This window comes from Ranitomeya imitator, chromosome 2 (assembly GCF_032444005.1).
Source record: "Ranitomeya imitator isolate aRanImi1 chromosome 2, aRanImi1.pri, whole genome shotgun sequence".
NCBI lineage: Eukaryota > Metazoa > Chordata > Amphibia > Anura > Dendrobatidae > Ranitomeya > Ranitomeya imitator.
Genome location: NC_091283.1, coordinates 458,974,771 through 458,991,831, shown reverse-complemented (window position 1 = coordinate 458,991,831; position 17,061 = coordinate 458,974,771). Strand labels below are relative to the sequence as shown.

The following is a 17,061-nucleotide window of genomic DNA, read 5'->3' as shown; positions in this document are numbered from 1 at the left end:
AGCCACGGCTCTGGCGCAGGCGTACTTTGCTCTGCCCTCTTGAGGGCAGAGGATAGTAATGCAGTGCGCAGGAAAGGTCAGAGGCCCGGCACCTGCGCACTGCAGTACTTTGTCTGCCCTCAACAGGGCAGAGCAAAGTAGGCCTGCGCCGGAGCCGTGGCTGAAGATCAGAAGAGGACGTCTTGTATCCAAGGTCTGTGACTAACATTATTTTTTTATAATTGGTATTTGAGCACTGTATGGTGGTATTTGTGCACTATATGATGTCATTTGAGCACTGTATGATGATATATGAGCAATGTATGATGATATTTGAGCACTGTATCATGATATTTGAGCACTGTATAATGGTATTTGATAACTGTGTGGTGACATTTGGCCATTATGGGGTGGTGTTGGAACACTATATGGTGGTATTTGGCCATTATGGGGTGGTGCTGGAACACTATATGGTGGTATTTGGCCATTATAGGATGGTGCTGGAACACTATATGGTGGTATTTGGCCATTATAGGGTGGTGCTGGAACACTATATGGTGGTATTTGGCCATTATAGGGTGGTGCTGGAACACTATATGGTGGTATTTGGCCATTATAGGGTGGTGCTGCAACACTATATGGTGGAATTTGGCCATTATAGGGTGGTGCTGGAACACTATATGGTGGTATTTGGCCATAATAGGGTGGTGCTGGAACACTATATGGTGGTATTTGGCCATTATAGGGTGGTGCTGCAACACTATATGGTGGAATTTGGCCATTATAGGGTGGTGTTGGAACACTATATGGTGGTATTTGGCCATTATGGGGTGGTGCTGGAAAACTATATGGTGGTATTTGGCAATTATAGGGTGGTGCTGGAACACTATATGGTGGTATTTGGCCATTATAGGGTGGTGTTGGAACACTGTATGGTGGTATTCACTTCAGTTGAACATGGACATTGGATCAATGTCTACTGAATCTGAAGGATAAGACAGATTGATTTCTCATTTTGTTCTCAGGACAGGTAAGACGCCACCCGGTGTCTGGCAGTGATGTAGTCCCATCATTGTCATTAAGAAAATACGTACACTTGTCTAAGCCGAGCATACATGTGTCAGTAGAGATTTCATGTATGGACACCTATAGTCACTAATTAGTTTATCCCACTAATTGACCAGTTGTTGGGGCACCATTCTTGGGGCCATGTGTACAAAGTATGGCGGTACTCCATATATGGGAGTGTCCTGGTAGCAATCATAGGAATCAGCACATGATGTGGTGAAACCATGGCTGTAAGGCACAGAATAAAATAAAATCTCACCCAGTGAAACATTGTATAGAGATTGCACTTGGATCATGAGGTCTTTTGCTTTCTGACGGGTGTCCTTGGTCGTTTTCTGTATATTTGTTGCTGTTCTGTTGGTTGCATTCACCTGCACAAAGCAATGAGGCAACATATAGGTCATAATCGGCCAGTACGGTAAATACCTAGTGGCCACTGTCACATGTTTGTACATTGTTGCAGCACCCCCTTGTGGCAAGAAGTGGAAATTAACACACCCACCTTCTCCTGCAGAGCATCAAAGTCTTGAGCAAGACTAAAACTATCATCTTCCAGATCGTCCGCTTTATCCTTTATATCATTAATGGAGCTCTGATATTGGAGCCACAGATCCTATAAAGAAGAAGGTCAAAAAAATTAAGTGTTCGACTAGCCAAACACTAATCGCTCAAGTAGAAAATATTTCAGCATTACCGTCAAGTTTGCAATGGAGACATTGAGGCCACTTAGACGAGTCCAGGCAATGGAACTAACACTCAAGTTGGTGAGTTGGTCCCTGATGCTGGGAATAAAGTCGGCCATACTTTGTAGGTCCTCCAGCAGAGTCACCACACAGCTATCACAGGCTGCAGGAGGCAAAAAAACCACTCAGCACCGGAGGAGACATTTACAGATTCCAAAGCTTCAGCACAAACTAAAGGGACCTTAAGAATGTGAAAACTGTTTTCCGATATCTTAATTCTAGGTTGAGATATGATTGAGTAAAGTTAAAAGCGCAAACCCTGAGGCTGCACCACTGAGAGACTGACATTTTCTGTTCTGGTTTGTCTCCAACACAGTGTTGCCTTGAAGATTTTGTAAGGCTCCAAATCTCCTGAGACATTAATGACCAAACCTGAAAGGTCACAGATAGTGTTGTGCTTGGTTATTTAGATCCATAGAAGTTCTCCATGAAAACATTGCACTTTCCAGTAGTGCAGACTCAGGCTTTGGGCCTGCAACTTGAAGTTATCTCTAGATAGGAGCAAGATATTAAAAAAAGCAGTTTTTACATATCTAATGCACATAAAAGGGCCTTTTGTGTTGTGGGTACAACCTTATCCAAGAAAAGAATGGTAGAACATAGAGAAATAATTGACACTGTATGGAGACTATGACTACCTAAGAGTCAGATCTGCTGGTCCCAGATCGTCAGCTCTTGGAATCAGGCATAAAGATCAATAACATATTATATGGACATGTTGAGGCGGCTTTACACATTAGATGACTGTCGGCCGAATGATGCCTCGGCCGATCGTTCATCTGACAGCCATTTCAGTTGACTCTCCCAAACATAGGAGAAAATGCTCGGTTGAGCGTTCCTGGGATCACTAAAAGAAATCTGCAGACAGATATCTCTTCCGGCGACATATCTCAGGGATAACAAAGCGATAGTCAGTCCGAAATAAGACGATGTCAGATGACCACATACCACCTTATAACTGGTAACTCTTCCCCACAGGTGGATGTGGGATTCTTATCTCTCAGCCGTCACGGCTGATACATTATACCTTTGGGTCCTTGTGTCCCCTGAGGTATCATGAGATGAAACGCGTCACGAGTAGCACGGGACATTTATTGATGTGATCCTTGGGAGTCTTTCTGGTGGGGTAATGTGTGGTTTCTTAGTGACACCCCTCCCCCTTTTCTCCAATAGGATCTACAGTTGATCCCTTTGTTAAAGGGATCTGACCTTGGATTCCAAATTGGATTCAGGACACCACCTGAATATACGGTGAGATCATTCCTATTTATTCTTGTATTTTGTTTAGGCATGTCATAAGAATAGGGTTATAATATAAGCCAAGATGTTTGTCATTTGTATATTTGTGTTGTGTGTGTCTTTGTGTCATGTGTTTTTTCAGCCTGAGGAGTTTTTACTTAATCTAATTAAAGGTTATATTTTAATATCACATTCTACCTTGTTGACCTCTTTTTGCTAATTGATTGGTAGTACACATATTTACAGATCCCCGTGTCCCCCTACCATCAGTTGGTCGGCGCCCCCAAACATATTAAACCACCGGCCAAACCTGTTGATATTAGGTTAAAATGTATGAGGGGCTTTAGTGTGGATGCGCAAAGACCCTAAAACAGGCATCATCCGATCACATTGTCCCCAAATCCAGGACAAGCACTCCGGGCTTCCAACACTGTACACAAAGCTCTCAAGTGTAGAGAGCAGGTAATACTCACGCTCGCACTTCATCACTTCGGGCCCATGGCTGACAGGTACCTCATACGGGCGGCTACAGGTGTCACATTGCCGCCCGGACAGCCCGTCACTACATTTACACTCTCCGGTCCGTGGATCACAGGATCCCCCTTTACAATCACATTCTAAGGAAGGACAAACAAGATGGAGTCATGAATGGCAAGATACTAAATCCAAAATATCCCCAAAGCTGCAAAACTACAACACCCAGCATGCTCAGTCAAATGCACACTGTCAGGGAAAGCTGGGAGTTGTAGTTTTGCATCAGCTGGAGACACATAATCTGTGAAAGTCACTTACTTGTGCAACCACGAGGACCAAAGCTCCAATAACCGGGGGCACACTGCTGGCAACGGGAACCGGTTACGCCAGGGAGACAGTGACATTGACCAGTTTGGGAGTCGCATGTAGAACTGGTTGAGCCTTCACCACAGCTACATCTCTGACATCCGGAGCATCCATCAAATCCATAATGGCCCTCCTAAAATAGATAAATCAAGAGTTAGGGGGACTAGAAAAAGAAGACTACAAAAGGTTACAACATCCACATTCACAATCCTGCAGGCTTCAGAGCTGAAATCTTAGTGTTCCCTGGATGTTCATCACCTATTCAAAAACTGTGTATATGATCTGCATTGTGGAAAGTGTTAACCATACCCCCGTGTCACAATGCAATAAAGAGGGCTCAGAAATGGCTTGTTTCTGATGGCAAACGTCTTGACAGCAGACTTGTGAATGCAGCTCCTGCGATTCGGGATCGTACAAGACAGGTAATGCAAGTTATAGTGCTTAATAGTGACCAGCCACTGATGGCTGCGGCTTGTCTCCGGTTTATTACCTCACAGCGGTTACAGGTTGGCCCTGTCACTCCAGATCTGCACAAACATCTACCATGTCTTGGGTCACATGTGTCCGTTCCACAAGGAGAACAATTACAACCTAGAGAACAAAACATTTTATATTGAGACTCATAGGACATAAACACATTCCTAATGATGCGCCCGCTGTCCCAGGAGGATGGTTTGTTACAGTATCACTCCAGTGACTTGTGCCCGGAGGACGTAATAAGGAGGGTTACTATCTGATATGGGAGAAGACGGTCATCGTATAGTACTTACGGGTGCAGTTTTTAGCGCCTATGGCGTCCCCATAAAAGCCGGGGGCACACACCTCGCAGTGCGGCCCGGCGGTGTTGAGCATACAGCCAGAACATGTCCCAAATAGAGGATCGCACTCATTGAACAGCATGTTGGAGTCTGTGTTCCCGTTACAACTGCAGGGCAAACAAGAGCTTCCGATGACCATGGGATTCCCGTAATAACCCGGAGCGCACCTAACAATGGAGGATAAAAATGAGCAGGTTTATTTCACTGGGACAGGAAATTAAAATATATATAAAGACATTTATTTTATGTTGCTTTTATTAATGTTTATCTTGTTAAGACTTTCAGGATTTTTGCTTGCTGTCAGTGAATAGAACCATTCTTGCTTCCATCCGGAGGCTGAAAATCTCACCTGTCAACGTGCTGCTTTCACAGATGGCTTGTTACACTGTATCAGTGTATGTCTCACAGATCCAAAACACTGATGACACCGGTACTGTTTTTTCCGGTTCCCGTGTTTTATGGATGTGGGAAGGGGGCCTTATAATGAACCCACCGGCTGTGTGAGGATCACAAGATAAGGACATGCTGTTTGACCACATACTGTTAGGCCACGTTCACACGTTCAGTATTTGGTCAGTATTTTACCTCAGTATTTGTAAGCCAAAACCAGGAGTGGGTGATAAATACAGTAGTGGGGCATAAGTTTCTATTATACTTTTCCTCTGATTGTTCCACTCCTGGTTTTGACTTACAAATACTGAGCTAAAATATTGACCAAATACGGAACGTGGCCTTAGAACGTTTCACCATCTAACAGCAAACAGAGATGTTGAAAGTCACAAAGTCTATTTGAAAGTTTAAAAACTTTTCATTTTACAATATATAAGCTTCACTTACATTGCCCAGACAAGCCCCTTCAGATCATCTATAGACAGTGAAAAGCTGAGTTGTAGCCAAGATGGCGGCTAACAGATAAACCATTGAGATGGGTGAGACATTGTCACTTACCGCTCACACTTGGCCCCAGCGTAGCCCGGCTTGCAGAGACACTGAGTAGATGGACCCCTCTGCACACATCCAATAGCAAAACTACAGTCACCATAAAAAATAGCACAGGGTAAGATGATGTGACATCTTGAATTGACAGCATAAAACACTAATAAATGGCACTTACTTGTTAGAAGGCACAGACAGCGGGCAAGGACAGGCGACACAATGTAACACTCCACCCACGGTGCCATTGGACACATAGCCTTCTTTGCAGCGCTGGCACTGGTCACCCTCAGTGTTGTGTTGGCATTTCTGGATATAAGAAGTTGAGGTGTTAAAGGTGTAGAGAGGAACACTGCTGTTCTGATTGGGAAACATAGAACAATAAAACTCACCACGCATGTGCCTGTCCCTGGTAAGCACTGGTCAGAATGCCCGCCGCAGCTACAGGGCACACACTTGCCTAGGAAAAGACCCTTGTCACGGTAAAATCCAGGGGCACATTCCTATCATAAGAGAAGGGAGATATTCATGGATGGGTGAGCAGCTAGTCCAAATATTGTATGTCTTAAAGAGATACCTATATCCCCACATTAATGCAGAGTTCTCCACTTGTGATATGCCTATCCTAGAGTGTGCCCACCATAGCAAGGGGTATGTAGCGTCTGCATGCTTCTGTCACAGACTTATGCCCTCTTCCACTGCTACAGGGGGGCACTGATATGAGGTAATGTTGGAAGGCTCTGCTATAAGGGTACTGTTGCTGGAAGGCTCTGCTATAGGGGTACTGTTGCTGGAAGGCTCTGCTATAGGGGCACTGTTGTTGGAAGGCTCTGCTATAGGGACACTGTTGTTTGAAGGCTCTGCTATAGGGACACTGTTGTTCGAAGGCTCTGCTATAGGGGGACTGTTGCTGGAAGGCTCTGCTATAGGGGCACTGTTGTTCGAAGGCTCTGCTATAGGGGCACTGTTGTTCGAAGGCTCTGCTATAGGGACACTGTTGTTCGAAGGCTCTGCTATAGGGACACTTGTTCGAAGGCTCTGCTATAGGGGTACTGTTGCTGGAAGGTTCTGCTATAGGGGCACTGTTGGAAGCCTCTGCTATAGGGGCACTGTTGCTGGAAGGCTCTGCTATAGGGGCACTGATGCTGGAAGGCTCTGCTATAGGGGCACTGTTGCTGGAAGGCTCTGCTATAGGGACACTGTTGTTCGAAGGCTCTGCTATAGGGACACTGTTGTTGGAAGGCTCTGCTATAGGGACACTGTTGTTCGAAGGCTCTGCTATAGGGACACTGTTGTTTGAAGGCTCTGCTATAGGGGCACTGTTGGAAGCCTCTGCGATAGGGGCACTGTTGGAAGGCTCTGCTATAGGGGCACTGTTGCTGGAAGGCTCTGCTATAGGGGCACTGTTGCTGGAAGGCTCTGCTATAGGGACACTGTTATTCGAAGGCTCTGCTATAGGGACACTGTTGTTGGAAGGCTCTGCTATAGGGACACTGTTGTTCGAAGGCTCTGCTATAGGGACACTGTTGTTTGAAGGCTCTGCTATAGGGACACTGTTGTTGGAAGGCTCTGCTATAGGGACACTGTTGTTCGAAGGCTCTGCTATAGGGACACTGTTGTTTGAAGGCTCTGCTAAAGGGGCACTGTTGGAAGCCTCTGCTATAGGGGCACTGTTGCTGGAAGGCTCTGCTATAGGGGCACTGTTGCTGGAAGGCTCTGCTATAGGGGCACTGTTGCTGGAAGGCTCTGCTATAGGGGCACTGTTGCTGGAAGGCTCTGCTATAGGGGCACTGTTGTTGGAAGGCTCTGCTATAGGGGCACTGTTGCTGGAAGGCTCTGCTATAGGGACACTGTTGTTCGAAGGCTCTGCTATAGGGACACTGTTGTTCGAAGGCTCTGCTATAGGGACACTTGCTCAACAGGAGCAGCGCAATCTATAATCAGATAATCAATGGGCGACCACATAGGGGCCCACATAAATGATATCTCCTAAAACAGACTGCCAGAACAACACGGGGGTATATATCATAAACAATTTATTTTATTAGACATATATCATATACAAAATAGGGACAAGGTGCAACAAGCAATTGTAAATGGATAGAGAGCAGCTAAAAAGACTCTGGCACCAAAAAAGATGACACAAGTTGGTGCCAGAAAAGAAAAAATATATATACACGTCTCAGAAACCGTAGACGCGCTTTGCTCGCGCGCTGCACCCGCCCTTCTCCTGGGGGAGTCCGGCGCGTTGCCATGGTGATGGGAAGTGTTGACGGATGTCCTCCTTCCCGTCGTCCGCGTCGCGCGGCGGGCCTCCCCTCTGGGGGCGGGGCATTGCGGGCAGTAGCACGCCATCTCCAATTGCTGCGGCCCACACTTTGTGGATTCATTGAGGCGCAGACGCGCTTTGCTCGCGCGCTGCACCCGCCCTTCACCTGGGGGAGTCCAGCGCGTTGCCGTGGTGATGGGAAGTGATGACGGAAGTCCTCCTTCCCATTGTACGCGTCGTGCGGCGGGCCGATTCGCTGATTGGCCCCCAGCGTCCAACATTTATAACCGTGACCCTTACCTTTTAACCACGCCTCCTGACGAAGCCGTGGGCGGTGAAACGCGCGTCGAGACATAGCGTGTCTCACAGACGTGGCTGCACACTGAGAGGATCATGTCACAAGGTAAACGCATTGTTGTTTGACTATGACCACTACCTGCTCTGGCACCACTGACAGATGTAATGGCTCACCTCTTAGACTAATTGTACTACTTCATCTCACACTGAGTATTTGAGCTGTTTTACTGCCGTTAACCATCCAGACTTATTTACTTCCTTACAGCCATGCTTGTCAATAGGAGCAATTGGTGAGTCCGGCTGTATAGTGGTATAATTGGCAGCCTGCAGCCCATTTGGGTCTGACTGCGAACTAGTGGGAGACTAGAATATTTCAAAACCTTCATCAGCATTTAATTATATATTCTATTATTATCATATCAAATTTACCACTAACCGGACATAATATCAGTGGTCAACCTCTCTTAATATATGTGCGCGGCCGGGTTTCTGAGACGTGTGTATATATTTTTTCTTTTCTGGCACCAACTTGTGTCATCTTTTTTAGTGCCAGAGTCTTTTTAGCTGCTCTCTATCCATTTACAATTGCTTGTTGCACCTTGTCCCTATTTTGTATGATATATGTCTAATAAAATAAATTGTTTATGATATATACCCCCGTGTTGTTCAGGCAGTCTGTTTTAGGAGATATCATTTATGTGGGCCCCTATGTGGTCGCCCATTGATTATCTGATTATAGATTGCGCTGCTCCTGTTGAGCAAACTCTTTTTCGGTATATATGCATTAGCCACTAGGGGGCTTTTTTCCGTTTTGGCCACGGATTCGTTGTAGGTTTATAGGGACACTGTTGTTGGAAGGCTCTGCTGTAGGGGCACTGTTGTTGGAAGGGTCTGCTATAGACAATTTTGATAGATGTCCTACTATACTGGCAACATTTTTAGATGGCTCTGCTATAAGGGTGATGTTTATGGATGGCTCATATATAGGGGCAGTGTTAGATGACTGTGTTATGGGGGTGTTGTTGTTGGAAGGTTCTTAGGGGGCACTGTTGTTTAATAGCGCTGCTCAAAGGAGCACTGGTGTTATATAAGCCATGCTATATGAGGGACTATTGTAGAATAGCTCAGCAATAGGGGACTGTAGAGCATGTTTATGCTTAAAGGGCTCTACAGTGGGGAAAATAAGTATTTAATTTTGCAAGTTTTACCACATACAAGAAATGGGGAGGTCTGTAATTTTTTATTGTAGATACACTTCTACTGTAAGAGTCAGAATCTAAAAAAAAAATCACATTGCATGATTTTTAAATAATTTTTTGCTTAAATTAAGTGTTTGATCACCTACCAACCAGCAAGAATTCTGGCTCTCACAGACCTGCTAATTTGTCTTTAAGAAGCCCTCCTACTCTGTACTCATTACCTGTATTAGTTGTACCTGTTTGAACTCGTTACCTGTATAAAAGACAGCTATCCGCACATTCAATCACACTCCAATCTCTCCACCATGGACAAAACCAAAGAGCTGTCTAAGGACACAGGGGACAAAATTGTAGACCTGCACAAGGCTGTGAAGGGCTACAGGACAACAGGCAAGCAGCTTGGTGAGAAGGCAACAACTGTTGGCGCAATTATTAGAAAACTAGATTGTGGCCCGATTCTAACGCATCAGGTATTCTAGAATATGCATGTCCCCGTAGTATATGGACAATGATGATTCCAGAATTCGCGGCAGACTGTGCCCGTCGCTGATTGGTCGAGGCAACCTTCATGACATCATCGTCGCCATGGCAACCATTATGACATCATCGTCGCTGTGCCCGTTGCTGATTGGTCGAGGCCTGGCGGCCTCGACCAATCAGAGACGTGGGATGTCTACGTCCTTTATGACATCATCGTCGCTGTGCCCGTCGCTGATTGGTCGAGGCCTGGTGGCCTCGACCAATCAGAGACGAGGGATTTCTACGTCGATGCCGTGCCCGTCGCTGATTGGTCGAGGCCTGGCGGTCTCGACCAATCAGAGTGGCGGGATTTCCAGGACAGACAGACAGACAGAAAGACAGACAGACGGAAAAACCCTTAGACAATTATATATATATAGATGGAAGAAACACAAGATAACTGTCAATCTTTCTCGGTCTGGAGCTCCATGCAAGATCTCTCATCATCTGGTAATGATGATTCTGAGAAAAGTCAGGAATCAGACCAGAACTACCTGATCAACGACCTGAAGAAATCTGGGACAACAGTCTCAAACATTCCGGTTAGTAACACTACGCCATCTTGGATTAAAATCCTGCAGGGCACGCAATATCCGCCTGCTCACACCAGAACATGTCCAGGCCCATTTGAAGTTCGCCAATGACCATTTGGATGATCCAGAGGAGGCATGGGAGAAAGTCATGTGGTCACATGAGACCAAAATAGAACTTTTGGTATCAATTCTATTCACTGTGTTTGAAGGAAGAAGAAGGATGAGTACAACCCCAAGAACTCTGTCCCAACCATGAAGCACAGTGGGGGAATCATCATACTTAAGGGCTCTTTTCTTCAAAGGGGACAGGATAACGCACCTTATTGAAGGGAGGATAGATGGAGTCATGTATTGCAAGATGTTAGCCAATAACCTCCTTCCCTCGTGGCTGGATTTTATAGCATGACAATGACTTGAAATTCACAGCCAGGGCAAATAAGGAGAGGCTCCGTAAGAAGCATTTCAGGGTCCTGTAGTGGCCTAGCCAGTCTCCGGACCTTAACTCAATACAAAATCTTTGGAGGGAGCTGAAACGCAATGTTGCCCAGCATCAGCCCTGAAACCTGAAAGATCGGGAGAATATCTATATGGAGGATAGTGTCAAAATCCCTACTGCGGTGTGAGCAAACTTGGTGAAGAACTACAGGAAACGTCCAACCACTGTGATTGCAAACAAAGGTTTCTGTATCAAATATTCAGTTCTGTTTTTCTATTGCATCAAATACTTATTTCATACAATAAAATGCAAATTAATTATGTAAAAATTATACAATTTGATTTTCTGGATTTTTTTTATTTTTAGATTCTGTCTCTCACAGTTGAAGTGTAACTACAATAAAACTTAAAGCCCTCTCCATTATTTGTAGGTGAGAAAACCAAAATTGCAAAATCAGCAGTGTATCAAATACTTATTTTCTCCACTGTATGTTAGATGGCTCTGCTATAGGGGTACTGTTGTAGGATGGTTTTGTAATACCAGTACTGTTGTTGGATATTTTTTGCATTGTTGTAGTATGGCTGTTATAGGCTATGTGCCCACGATCCAGACGTAGCAGCGCTTTGGATGCAGCGTATTTTCGCTACATCCAAAAAGCTGCGTTCTATTGAATGCAGGTAAAACCGCATGTGTTCACTGAATGATGCGGATTTACTGCATTCAATACATTCTAATCGATTAAATTTCTGTTGCGGAGACTGGCGTCTCCGGAAGAGAAATTGACATGCTGCGGTCCTGAAAGACACACCACATATCAGTTTCCATGGGTGATCCGCAGGTGCACATGCACACATAGCGGACATGGTATTTCTATAAATCCCATACACTATGCTGTAACATCTGGCCGCTGCAGTTTTGACACTGCAGAAATATGCAGTGTGAAAACCTCACCAATTCCTGGTTGTTGGCACGTACCCATAGAGATCAACTATTGTTCGGAGGCACTACCATGGAGACACTTTTGCAGAATGGGACCACTATACATACATGATGTCTGACTGGTTATGACTCCAGATGGCTGGTACAGTAGCAGAGAATTTCATGGGCTCTGATAAACAAGGCAGAGCCTGATGCACTAGTCACTGACGACCAAAGAAGGCTGACTATTTTTCCATCTTGGAGATAAGTTCTCAGGACACTCCATGAACCCTTGTCTCCTAATGATGTGGTTTAGCAGTGAGAAGCCAACTATCACTCTGGGAACAGCATGGTAGTCGTGGGGTGGAGTGTTTGACAACATTGAGAAACTGTTTAGATACCTGACAGGAGTCACCCCGGTAGTTGGCAGGGCACATACACAGCTCAACATTGCTGGCCCTCACTCCAACACCTGTCCCCTGGCCAATCTCCAGAACAACCTGGCGCAGAGACACCATTGCAGAGGATTGGGAATTCAAAGCTCGAATGTGCAACGCCTCTAAATTTGCCAAAACCATCATGATGTCTTCACGAGATACAGGATTATTGGTCCCGATGTGAATGAAGTTACTCTGAAAACCAAAAGGAACATAGGAGATTTATGGATTCAGATCCTCCTTTCAGCTTGGGCAGGTTTCGTTGGTTAGTGTTCTGCTCTATCAGACTGACGTCACCATGCTTTACCTCTATAAGGTGGACCTTGCCTTTGTGTATGTCTCCAGGTAAAGGATATCTTTGCTCCAGGTAGGCAATACTCATCTGGTTCCCCTATAGAAAATGACACAAAAGACCTCATTGTACATTGCAATGAAACTGAAAGAATAATCTCCAAAATAAGTTGTGCTTTTGTGCCCTATACCTTCAGTATGACATCTGGCCGCCGCTCCACAGGAATGTAGATCTGGTCTCCTCTGATGGCTTCAGAATTTAGCTCGTATCTCAGCAACCCACCATAAGAAGAAACCTGCGCTCAAAGAATCAAGTTATTAAGTGTAATAGACACCTTTCATAATATGGAAATGCCATAGATCACTAGGACGCCTCCATGAAATTTTTCACCAAGTAAAAGTCTGAGTTACACAAATATTGAGTCACCCAACAGCGTAAATATAAAATTTCAGAATGCGCAGACTTCATACATGTAACTTACAACCTATGTCTATAGTACACACATAAACTAAGAACATCAGCCGCCTCAGAAATGGCGTGTGGTGGCAAGTGGGGTAATAGGGTTGGGGTTGATGTCAGCTGTTTTATTGCCTCTGACATCAAGCCCAGGTGTCAGTAATGGAGAGGCATCTATAAACACCACCCATTACTAACCCCATAGTAATATTGTAAAAAATACACAGCCAGAATAAAGTCCTTTAACTGAAAGACATAAACCCCTTTATTTTAAATAAATACTGTACTCCATGTCCCTCTTTTTCCCCATTTATTACTGTAAATTAAAAAATAATAAGCCAGCATATTCCTCGCCTGTCCTCCGAGAATCCCTATGTGATGCTGTCCCATGAAGAACTCCAGATCTGCTACATCCGTATGGTTTGCTGAACGATGGAAAAATGCGACCACTCAGCAAGCCAGCCAGAACACACTGAGACAGGAGCGTGATTACACTCCTGCAGTGTGTAATACTGATGTGAGAAAGGCCACTGAAGTTCATAGCTGATGAACCCAAGTCACCTCATTGACATCACTTTTCGCTGTGAGAAAGTTCTCAAAGAGCGAGTGGTGACACCTGTGAGGTGACCGGGGTTCATTAGAACTATGAACTCCGGTGACCTTTCTCATGTCAGGGCTAGACACCGCTGGAGCATTCTCACGCACCTGCGACAGTGTGTTCCAGCTAGCTTGCTGAGCACTCGTATCGTGCCATCGCTCAACAAACCATCCAAATGTAGCAGAGTTGGAGTTCTTTGTGGGACAAAGGGATTGGTGTTGCACAGGTGAGGAATATGGTGGTTTATTACTTTTGATTTTACATTAGCAAATGGGTTAAAGAGGGTGCAGAGTGTTTATTTGAAATAAAGGAATCTGTGAAATTATTTCAATTAGAGTACTTTACTCTGTGTGTCTTTATTACATTTATGACTATGGAGTTAGTAATGGGCGTGTCATATAGCCTCTACATTACTAACTCCTGAGCTTGATGTCAGCTGACAATACAAAGCTGACATCAACCCCAATACGATTACCCTACTTGCCACCGAACCAGGGCAAGTGGGAAGAGCGGAGATGAAGCGCCAGAATTGGCGCATCTTATGGATGCGCCATTTCTGGGGTGGCTGAGAGCTGATTTTCTTAGTCTGGGAGGGGACCAATATTCATGGCCCCTTCCTAGCTTGTAAATATCAGCCTGCCGCTGTATGCCTAGCCTTTGCTGGTTATTAATTATAGTGGGGCCCACATATTTTTTTGGGGGGCCTCCCATTTTAATAACCAGTAAAGGCTAACTGGACAGCTGTGAGCTGATATTAATAGCCTGGGAAGCTCTTTGTTTATTACCCCCTTCCCAGATTATGATCATCATCCCCTAGCTTTCCGCTTTCCCTCAGCTGGTTATCTATATCTGTATCTAAGATTGTTTTTTAGTTAGTAAACTAGCTTGAAATGACAAAGAATTCCTTTATGTAAAAGTGGATGTTAAAAACGCATGTCATATGGATGGACGCTAGGTGAGAAAAATCGCATTGTACTCACATGACACTCGTCTGACTTTTCAGGAACATCGGACCAATTTTATAAACGCAGATGAGTGTCAGCCCTAAATGTGATGTTTTAGATCCACATTTTTTTTTCCTACCATTTTGTGCGATTGCGGGATCCACCTTTCCTTCATTGGTCATTTAATAGCTTGTATACATAGGCAGACCTCAGTAAACTATGTGCACTGGGTGATATAGTCAGAGCGCTCGGCAGTGCGAGCCCTGAAAAATTGCTGAGAACAATGAAGTTTTGGGTTGCACAAAAGATCATTTCACCTAAAGAATGACCGTTTTGCTTAGTCATCGGATGGTCGGCAGCCTGTTTACACTGAAAGATTATCGTGAAACAAGTATTCTTAAGAACGTTCATTTTTAATAATCTTTCAGTGTAAATGCAACTTATCCTTTCCTTGCAGTCACTGAGGGCTGTTCAGACATAACAATAACAAGCTGTGATTAGTAAGAAGGGGTGATAACATGAAGAAAAGTTCCTGAATCCCTCCCCTCCGGTCACTGAGTGTTGTAAAGAGGAGCGGTAACAACAACAGGTTGTAATTAGTAAGAGGGGTGAAAACAAGATGAAAAGTTCCTGTATTCTTCCCTAGGTTCACAGGAGGCTGTACAGTGCTGCTCTCACAGCTCCATCTCCTCCATCCAGACACAGAACCAGGAAATAAAGCTATTACTGATCCCTGGCTTCATACAAGTGCTGCTCCCCAAATATTGCACCCAGAGCTTTGCTCTTGATATGTGAAAGCTAATATAACAATTTTTTTTAGGCTCTAGATTTTAGCTCACCCTATCCCCGAGGTAGCTGCGTGGTGCATGCCAATAGAACTCCTGGTAGACATCCGGAACATCACTCAGATCAGCCTCAATGAGACCTTCTGCAAGAAGTTCTGTGATCTCCACCTCCTGGCGATCTCCTCCAACTAGAATCCATCCTCTCATGTCACTGAACTGAAAGATGTTAAAAAATGAGTCCAAGAAGTGTGGAGCAGTAGAGGAGGGGGTTTATCAGTGCTTAGGGTGTTGCTTACCTGAGTACGGTACTTGGACCCAGTGTGGCAGCGATCGGTGGCTCCAAAACAGAAGCAGCGGGTGCAGCCCTTAGGATTGTCAGAATCCAGGAAGAAAGTGCCCAAGCGACACTGCTCACAGTTGTGACCTTCAACATTTTCCTAGAAATAGAAAAAAAAATATTCAAGGAATTTCACTGCAGCCATCACATTGTGAGATTTAGATGGGTCACCCAAGTGCTGGTAGCAAATCCTGATACACATCACCAACCCTTTCAATACAGAACCTTTAAGGATGCTAAATAGACTTTGCTCCCCACCGCTAGGATTAAATATATTTCAGGCAAAGAATTCAACCGACAGATGTCCATAAATTAAGTTATGTGTAATAATGAGAAATGATACAGGGAAAAAGTATGGAACGCACTTACTGAAATTACCTTAATACTTCGTATAACAGCATTTGTTTGGTGATGACGGCTTCAAGATGCCTCCTGAATGAAGAAACTAGTTGCATATATTGGCCTCCAAACAAGATGTGTATTAAGTCATCCAAACAGTTCAATTTTGGTCTCATCTGACCAGACTGTTCTCTCCCAGTATTTCACAGGATTGTTTAAATATTGTTGAGCGATGTTTAAATGAGCTTGAACATGCTATTTATTCAGCGAAAGAGTCTTGTGTGGTGAGCGTGCATACAGGCCAGAAGATTGAGTGCATTACTTATGGTTTTCTTTGAATAAAATGCACCTGCTCATTCCAGGTCATACCTGTAGGTAGCTCTACACAGGTGGTCCTTGGCTCTTGGACAGTTCTTCTGAAAATTCTTTTCACTTCTCTGTCTGAAATCTTGTGAAGGGCACCTGGTCGTGGTGGAAATTATGCTATTTCCATATCTGGATTATGGCCCCAACAGTGCTCACCAGAATCTTTATTAGATTAGAAATTCTTCTGTAACCGCTGCCATCAGTGTGTTTTGCAGCAATAAGGTTGTGACGGCCTTGAGACAGGTCACTGTTTTTTTCAATCATGTTTCTTGTGTGGCACCTTGGTAATGAGACACCATTTTATAGGCCATTAATTGAACTAGCTGATATTATTTTTCACATAGTGGTAGGTTTGTTTTTCTAATTACTGATAGATTTCAGCTAGTGTCATGACATTCCATAGCTTTTTGCACCTCCATTTTTTCATGTGTTCAATACTGTTCTCATTATTACATAACTTAATTCATGGACATCTATGGTTTGTTTTCTTTGCATGTGGGGATTGGATGGGTTGCTACCGACATCCGATGAGAATTTCATATCAACAGCATATACATATATATATATATATACATATATATATATATATATATATATATATATATATATATATATACACACACTGCTCAAAAAAATAAAGGGTACACTTAGACAACAGAATATAACTCCAAGTAAATCAAACTTCTGTGAAATCAAACTGTCCACTTAGGGAGCAA

General features: G+C 44.2%; 1 protein-coding gene across 1 annotated transcript in view; it reads right to left on the bottom strand.

Annotated features, from left to right (window-relative positions):
• LAMA5 (laminin subunit alpha 5) overlaps nt 1–17,061 on the bottom strand; it is a 165,912-nt gene that overhangs the window by 20,027 nt on the left and 128,824 nt on the right. Inside the window, exons 37-51 of the mRNA XM_069751180.1 lie at nt 15,600–15,740; nt 15,358–15,519; nt 12,711–12,815; nt 12,536–12,619; nt 12,193–12,423; nt 6,013–6,123; nt 5,802–5,929; nt 5,636–5,716; nt 4,640–4,854; nt 4,360–4,460; nt 3,822–4,002; nt 3,503–3,646; nt 1,742–1,893; nt 1,550–1,660; nt 1,307–1,418 (exon numbers count right to left, since the gene is read on the bottom strand). Of these exons, the coding sequence (XP_069607281.1) occupies nt 1,307–1,418; nt 1,550–1,660; nt 1,742–1,893; nt 3,503–3,646; nt 3,822–4,002; nt 4,360–4,460; nt 4,640–4,854; nt 5,636–5,716; nt 5,802–5,929; nt 6,013–6,123; nt 12,193–12,423; nt 12,536–12,619; nt 12,711–12,815; nt 15,358–15,519; nt 15,600–15,740 (2,059 nt within the window). The remainder of the gene's footprint in view (nt 1–1,306; nt 1,419–1,549; nt 1,661–1,741; nt 1,894–3,502; nt 3,647–3,821; nt 4,003–4,359; nt 4,461–4,639; nt 4,855–5,635; nt 5,717–5,801; nt 5,930–6,012; nt 6,124–12,192; nt 12,424–12,535; nt 12,620–12,710; nt 12,816–15,357; nt 15,520–15,599; nt 15,741–17,061) is intronic.